Source organism: Alligator sinensis, unplaced genomic scaffold (genome assembly GCF_000455745.1).
Source record: "Alligator sinensis unplaced genomic scaffold, ASM45574v1 scaffold872_3, whole genome shotgun sequence".
NCBI classification, from domain to species: Eukaryota; Metazoa; Chordata; order Crocodylia; family Alligatoridae; genus Alligator; species Alligator sinensis.
In genome coordinates, this window is record NW_005842137.1 from 1,731,331 (window position 1) to 1,739,651 (window position 8,321).

The 8,321-nt window shown below is 43.6% G+C and overlaps 1 protein-coding gene across 1 annotated transcript in view; it reads right to left on the reverse strand.

Moving 5' to 3' along the window:
* Window positions 1-2,265: 2,265 nt before the first annotated feature.
* Window positions 2,266-8,321, reverse strand: part of LOC102382395 (60S acidic ribosomal protein P2-like) — a 6,857-nt gene continuing 801 nt past the window's right edge. The window contains exons 2-5 of the mRNA XM_006025279.3: window positions 5,877-6,000; window positions 5,119-5,167; window positions 3,445-3,531; window positions 2,266-2,386 (exon numbers count right to left, since the gene is read on the reverse strand). Of these exons, the coding sequence (XP_006025341.1) occupies window positions 2,310-2,386; window positions 3,445-3,531; window positions 5,119-5,167; window positions 5,877-5,999 (336 nt within the window). The 5' untranslated portion in view covers window position 6,000 and the 3' untranslated portion in view covers window positions 2,266-2,309. The remainder of the gene's footprint in view (window positions 2,387-3,444; window positions 3,532-5,118; window positions 5,168-5,876; window positions 6,001-8,321) is intronic.

Consider the following 8,321-nt stretch of genomic DNA (forward strand, 5'->3'; position numbering starts at 1 on the left):
CAACAGCCTTGTGGGGCAAAGCAACTCCTGCAGTGAGTTTTTCAGTTTAACAACCAATATAAACAATAGTCTGCCCATCAGCCCTCTTCAGCTATAGCTAAACCTGCGCAAATTCTTAACTTTCACAGCTGCATCAGCTACTTCCAAAGCACCTTCCAGCTGTTAGTCAAACCAGTCCCTTGGCTAGATCTCAATTTCTTTTTTGGCCTTTGAAACCAGCTTGTGTGACCTCAAACAGTAGACCATTCTGAACACCATATACTTACAAGATAGTAAACCACAACCATTTAGAAATCATAAACCAGGTCCCACAACATTGTATGGCAAAAAAAGATCAGGTGGAGTTATTTTTTTTTAAATTTCAGATGACACTTCACTGCACGGAATTGCAGATGTGCTGAGGATTAAGGATAAACTTGATAAACTGGCCTGAAATTTAATCAAATTAATTAGGACAAACATGAAGTCTTGCTCTTAAGAGGGAACAATTACATGAACAGATGCCTATGGGGGAATGACTAAATAGGCTGCAGTATTGTGAAAAAAATTTAGGCTAGGCACACAAGTTACACATAAACTGGTTCAAATGATAAAAAAAACAAACTGCTTTAAACCTATAACAGAAGTTCAGTGCACATAAACCAGGTTTGGCCATTTTGAAAGCAGTTTAAGACAAATCTGGTTGGATGTAGTATCAGTTTTAACTGATTAACGTTAAACCGGTTTATGAAACTTCTGTCCCAGATCCCCTCCTGACTCGTTAACTCACAGTCCCCCAGCATCCCAGGATTCTGTGCAGCCCTGGGCTGTGCTGTCTGCTCCAGCACAGCAGGGATGGTCCCATCCCCAGCTGTCAGAGCTGAGGAACTAAAGCCTCTGCTCCCTGTCTGTGCCTGCCCATCAACCCAGCAGGATGGGGGGCAGAGAAGCAGACACCCAGGCTCCCCTAGCCCTGGTCTGTACAATGCAAGGGGAGGGAAAGCTCTGGCAGCTCTGCCGCCTCTCCAGCCATCTATCCCCAAGAGGCAAGGAACGGAGGAGTATGCATCCCCTACTCTACCAGGCTGCAGGGAAGCAAAAAAGCCCCCCAGTGAGGGCTCCTCCACCCTCCTTGGGAGATCCGGCTAGGGGGACTGGTGCTGGGCTGGGCTGGGAGGTGAGATTCGTCTCCCTTCACCTGAGGTGGATGGCTGGGGGATGGGGTGAAGTTGAGCCTATGCTAGCCTAGGTCCCTGGACTGTGGGGGTGAAGGGGCTGGAGCAAAAAGTCCCCCTTCCTCCCAGCCAGGCAATCCCCAGCCAAGGAGAGGGGGGCTGGTGCCAGGCTGGGGAGACTGTCTGCTGGCTCTCCCCTCCCTGTGGCTAACAGCAGGTGGGGGGTGTGCGTTCAGCAGCCTTGAGAAGCATGGCCATGAGGGGTGGTGCATGTGAGTGTCCCCAGGTTCCTGGCCTGGGCCATGGCAGGCTTCTGCCCATCTTGGCCACCTGAACACTGAATGTATTTTTGTTTTGGTCATGGACTAGAAAGTTGTGCTGTAGTGTCCAAATTGCAGATCTTACTATTGACTTGTTTAGATGCTAGTGCAGTCCCAATAACGTGCATGACTCCTATCCATCTTCTCATGGCAGTTTAAGCCTCAACCTCTGCTTGTAGACATTTTTGTTGTTGCCTTTGAGTGTCATTTTTACAAAAGAAAATGAATGCAAATCCATGCTGAAGTGTCTGAGACTGCAACCACCATGAAAAATTGCTCATTTCCAAGATACCCTATTATCTTTAGCATTTAACTGCATAATTCCATGTTAAATATGTCAAGTGAGTCTTTCAAAGCTTTTTTCCCCCCCTTTTAAACACTCAGCCAATTTGCTTCTCCCAGTCCCCACACCAACTCTGACAATACAGTTGTGTTTTCAGTCCATAACCTCACTGCACAGAGCAAACTGGAAAACCACAGGGAAAAAATAATTAAGTTTGTAGCTCAAAAACCTATACCTTCGATGCAGTGCATGGGTGTTACATGCATCTTCTCATTAAAAAGAACTGTCCATTTTTACTACGCAAGATAGGATTATAGCCCAGGAGACCTGGTTTTCAAGCACTAACTCCAAGTACTGATATTATCAAAGCAGCCTGAAGGAGTTCAGTAGTCAAGCTTTCAAGCGAATTCAGTGGGAACTGGGCACCTCCTCCTCTAATTCTGTTTGCAAATCCCAGCCAAGTTGTCTATATTTAATAGGTAAAAATCAATTTAGTAGCTAATGCAGCTCTAGTTTTTACTATTTTTATTGTTTTTTCCAAGAACAAAGTGATTAATCAAAAAGGCCAAATCCCATGTCCTCATCAGACTCTTCAGATTCTTCCTTCTTCTCTTCCTCTTTCTTCTCCTCTGTAAGTGTTAAAGAAAATGTAAATTTTGATTTTAAATATCAAGCATTTTTATGTCTACTGTCCACAGAACCAGGGGGAGAAGAATGGGATTTACAACCGTTCCCAGGAACACACCAAGTTATGGCAATCACATTTAAACTTTAGGAAAGGAAACTTTAGGAATAGTTCCTGAATATAAGGCTTCTTGTATCATTTGAAAGTGGTTTTCAGAAGTACCCAAGCAACTTAGATGCATAAAACCCACTTACATTTAATGGTAAAACTAGGCCCAAATTATTTCTGCATGTTATAAAAAGTGCAACCCTTAGTTGAAGTGTAATGCTAAAACTAATACACAAATAAACAAGAATACTGCTGAGATTTTCCCAAACCTAATCTTGATTTAAACATTTAAGTAATCCTTTAGAATATCTGCACTGTGTCAATTTTCTTTATCTCCCACATTTAAAAGAAGAATAGCTCTTGCAGAAATTATGCTTGCTAAGAAAAGTTAGGGGCTTGGGCTTCAGAGATCAACTGAAAAACAGCTGATGCCAGGAAGATCCTCTCCTTTTTAGTCTATTATAGGCGTTTTGTTTTCAGACGCAATACACCTGGCATGGCCACTGTCACAGAAACGCAATCCTCAACATTCATACTAGGCTCACTGAATTAGTGACCACATCCATTCTAGGAGGTGGAAGGTAAACCAATAACTGGCATTAGCAGCAGAACTAATAAGGTCAATTCCCCAGGTGCAAGAACAATGGGTCACCAAGAAATACCCGATTTTGGTTAACAAGACATAAGGAATAGCCCTACAGCAATGGCAAAAAGCTAGCACTAAGTCCCTCATAGAAATGAATACCCAATTTAGCTACAGGTGTTTTAATGGTGGGAACTGTAGTACTGAACTGGTCCATGATGTAGCAAAAAAAAAATCAAGAAATCTTCCAGCAACAAACAGCCTCTTTAGGTGGTGTTGGCCCGGGGTGGAGTGGGAGGGGGGTGGTGTATAGCACATTTCCAATCCTACACAGTCCTCATAAATTCCCGTGCCTGAAAAATAAAACCTACCTGCAGGTGCAGCTCCACCACCAGCCGGGGCAGCAGGGGCTGCAGCGACAGCACCACCTGATGGAACACAGGTTAATTTGGAGAGGCCTGTAAAATATGAGATGCCAGTAAATAAAACCATGAGGTAACACCTGGATAAAGTTACTAGAAGCTAAACACTTGACACAAGGGTCCGATTTGTGTCTACACTGGGTCTGAGAAATGCCATGTGCAGAGTGAATAGTGAGCTGAAACTCAGTATTCCAGCATGAACCTGCCCATCACTCTACATGCCCATGGTGACCAATTCAGGCAACTTGCCCAAAGATGCCCCTTTTGTTACTGAATATGGGAAGAAACTGCAACCATCCTCACTTTAAGCAGCAGCATCCTGAAGAGATTTACACATTTAAATCTGCAACACTACATCTTGATCTGACTAGTAAGGCTGAGTAAGTTCTCCATTGCTTAAGACTGTTTAAATCAGGACTAATGTCATTCTAAGTGACTTATTCCAATTCAGCTGCTAGCTGTTGGGTTTGCTCAAGGAACCACCAATTCTTGTTACACAGGAGGTCAGACTAGATCCTTCTACACAGACCCTTTTTGCCTCAAATGAACGAAGCTCAACATTTCTAGTCTGACAGCCATGCCTCTAATAATGTGGTTATTTGAAACAGATTTCAAAGTGGTATCGAAGTCAGGAGACAAAGCAGACTAAATTCTGAAACTGTGGCCTTGAGAAATGAAAGTGTGTGTCTTGGTAAATTATGCTTATTAAGGTATATAGGAACTGAAAGTGTACTTGCAATGAAGACTTAAAATTCAATTTTTCTTGAAGCCATTATATCAGTACAATCAAGTGTACTTATGAATGCAACACAGAACCAAATCTGAAAGGAATTTAATGGACTTTTAGTGAGCAATCAACTTTTAGTGAGCTTCAATATCCTGTAAATGTCAGCCAAATTTGACAGCTGGAGAAACTGATGCAGGAGGATTATGACTTGTCCAAGGCTGCAGACAGTTTCACAGACTATTAGGATTCATACATTCCTGAATATCACTCCCATGTTCAGATTGGACAAGACCATTTCATTTAAGTTCTAGCAGTTTTGAGCAAGCAAGGATTTTCATGGTAAGAAAAATGAATGGAATGTTAGCGTTTTCCATTACAGATACACATTTAAATTTGAAACAAAAGTATGTCAATTTTATGGCGGGGACAGCTCAACTGACAGAAACAAAGGGTAATATCAAAATTATGTTGGCCATATCACTTCATAAGTCATAACAAGAATATGTTTGGATATTAAGGTTCACCGCTGTCATGAGGCATGTGCTTCTCCCATGTAAAGCAATAAAATTTCCCCTTCGAATAAACTCAAGTTCAATAAATTTAACCTTCCAACAAAATACTCTTTCCTTTTGCATGAGAATCTAAACAACATTTTACTGTCAAATCATCTCTTTAAAACTGGGTTTGAATTCTTGAGATAGTCTACTGCATTTCAATAAGCTGGTAACCAATGACCTGCCTGCAGAAACTGCTCTGCAGTCTCTACTTTTCCAGCCCTGTTTTGTTTAAATAAATATGAAACTCAGCACTGCAGTCCTTGACCTATCTAGAGAAATGCAAAAGAGATTTTTCTGCCCACTTCCATCTCACCAGCATGATCTTAAAACTGTTTTTACCTGAGTTGATAACATCATCGACATCTTTGCCACTTAGTTCACTGATGACCTTTATTATGAGAGAGAAAGACAGAAAGAGGTTAAAAGGTTTATCCTGGAATTTTGGCTGTTTGGTGTATTTAGTTTCTTGACTGGCAATTTCCAGTCTGTGTGTTAATCAGCAATGGGATGTGTGAGAGAGAGAGAAAATCAGCTGGAACAGAGAGGAACAGGAGAAAGAACCGAGTTTATAAGTTAAATGGGTTTAGGGAAAAACTGTAATAGAGCTAATTCTAAGAGCAACATTAGCACAACATTTATCTAAGATCTAAGTAGAACTCAAAACATTGCCCTAAAACATCTGCTATATGAACTGAATTCTTTACAACATTCGGATGGGAATATAAGCATAAACTGACAACCCAGCTGTATTTAGTGCCAAAAGCACCAATTAAAAACAAGCTATTTTTTTAAAATCTAAATATCTTGGATAAGAAATTATTTAAAAACACTTTAGCATAATAGATTCTAAAAACACAAGTCAAAAAAAAATTTTGGAGCAATGCCTAAGTTTGGTTATGTAGCACTAAACACTTTCACTTAATTTGGTTTCTTAAAATAGTGCAATATCAATGTCAATGAAAATACTAAAGATGATGATCCAAAATGTGAATTATTTTGTTTACAAATCTTCCAAAACATCCAACAAGAATAAGTTCCTCTCAACTATTCCAAAATACAAGGGTGAAGAGGAATGCACACAAACACCCCAAACAAACCTTGTCGACACGTTCATCATCTGCATCAATACCAACACTGCTGAGGATCTTTTTGATGTTCTTGGCTGTGGGGCTGTCATTCCCACCCAGGACAGCAAGCAGGTAAGCGGCCACGTAACGCATTCTAAAATAAGAAACAGAGGAAAGAACAAAAATGAGCGCTTTGGATTTATGCAACTGTTGTTCTGGAAGGGCTCCCATAGCACATTAGAACCTGGCGTACATCAAGCAGAATACGAACAATCACACCTCAACATATTGTTGGCTCTTGTTCAGCTTACAGAGTGCTGTACCCACCAGTTGCTTTTCTACAGTACAGCAGCGTAGTCAGTCTTTCCTTGTCCTTGTGCACAACACTGTTTCATTCCAACTGCGAGACTTTGCACTTGTCCTTGTTAAATTTCATCCTACTGATTTTGGACCATTTCTCCTAGCCCTACCCTCCCAACTCCATTCAACTTGATGTCATCTACACATTTGCTAAGTGCACACTCAATCCTATACTTCACTCGCCCGTTCATGCAAAATTATCCTTGCTTTCTCTCTCTCAGCTATAAGCAAAAGGCTAGCATTATAAGAGTCCATACAATTGCAATGCAATAGTAGGATTTCTAACCACTGTGTCAACTGTTCACTTAAATTCTACATGCTGGTAACTCTCATTTGAGAAGTGTTTTCAACCACACTACAAAACAAGCTGAAAAGATGCCAATGGATGTCACTGTACAAATACTCCACGTCATTTTATATTTGTCCAGAGAAGGCCAAATATTGGCCATGGATGACGTAAAAGTCAAAGACTCTGCTTTTAATTACGTTCCCTGCATTACAGAACCATGCATGTGGCAAACTTGGGGCACGGGGACTAGGTGGAGACCCGCGACATGCTCAGCATCTGCAAAGAGCAGCTCAGTAATGACCAGAGTAGGACTGTAGGAAAGTCAAGCTGGCCTATTTGTTGCGCTCGCAGAATGTGAGCCTAGGCCTAAACAAAGAACTATAAGACCACTTCTTAAGAAGGGAGGCCACTGAGGAAGACAATAACTGATTGCTTGCAACAAATAAAAAAGAAAAACAGAAAAGGGAGTAAGGTCACAGGATCAAAACAAGGGATCCAGAAGGGGACCCTGAGCAGAGCGCACTGGTCAGCACCCACTGCTCCCTGGGTCAAGGGAGCCTGTGGATGCTGTCCAGTGAAACTCTGCCCAGAGACATGAGTGGAGGAGTGAGAGAGGAAGAGAGCCTCAAGCTTGCCTGGGTTCCCCCCAGCCAGACCTGTTTGACACATATTGGGAATATGGGCTTAACGAGCAAAGTTAGCCCCACCATGTTAATAGAGGAGGCTACTGGGTACACTTCAGCTGAATTTGTGGGAAAAATAAAGATAAAACAGGGACGGCAGTGAGGGTTAAAGGTTTAAAAGGAGTGCACCGAGGGGGCAAAAAGAGCAGAGCACGCCGATCCCCTGGCTGGAGCCTCTTTGCTGGTCAGGTGTATCGTGAGTTCGGCAAAGGCAAGGAAACTCAAGCTAGAGAGAACCTCACGAGATGATCTAGTCCAGCCTCCTGCTCAAGGCAGGATCATCCCTGAGCAAACCAGATTAGCCAGAGGGATCCTAGGGGGGGGGAAAAAAACAAAGAAAGCCAGCAACAGCTTGAACAAGGAATGTCTGATGCTCCACAACTGAGCTCAGGCAACACCTACTGCTGGGTGGCGAAGGAGTTGGTCTGATGTGCTGGTTACACTTCTCTCTGCACCTTTTCTATTATGCACTCCCCGCCCAAGACCTTACGGAGTGCAACCTCCTCCTGTCCAGAGCCAAGCTGGCCATCTATCTGACCAGGAAGGAGGCTGTGGCAGGGGGAACCTTTAGGGCAGCAGTTCCCAAACTCTGACAGATTGTGCACCACCCATTTAAAATGCTACAGCCTTAAATACCACCGGCAAATTTTTGCCATATAAACTAATCATAATAAATCTGTTAGCCCGTACCGCTGACTGGTTGTCTGCGTACCACTGCTGGTACCTGCACCAGACTGGGAATCGCTGCTCTAGGGCCTGTGGAGCCATTTTCCCATTCCTGGTCTGTCCATGTCTCTAAGCAGTGTCCACCGGCTCCTTGGAGGTGTCCGAGGGCCAGCAAGCGCGGTCTGCTCCATGTCCCTCTCTCTATACTCGCTTTCAACCCAACCTTCACTCCTGCCCTTGTTCTGTCTCCTATTTGCCCCCAAGCGATCAGGGATGTGCCCTTACCGCCCCCTTATTCAGGGCGGCTCATGGCTCAATTCAGCGGACACCAGCCTGTTCCAGCGGCACCTCCAAGGCCTCCCCGAAACCCTGGGGCGCTCCCAGCCCCCCGACACCCATCCTTCCTGCGAGCCGACAGAGGGAGACGCCGGTGCGGCTACGCACGGGGCTGCCGCCCCTCCGCCCCCCGCTCCCCCG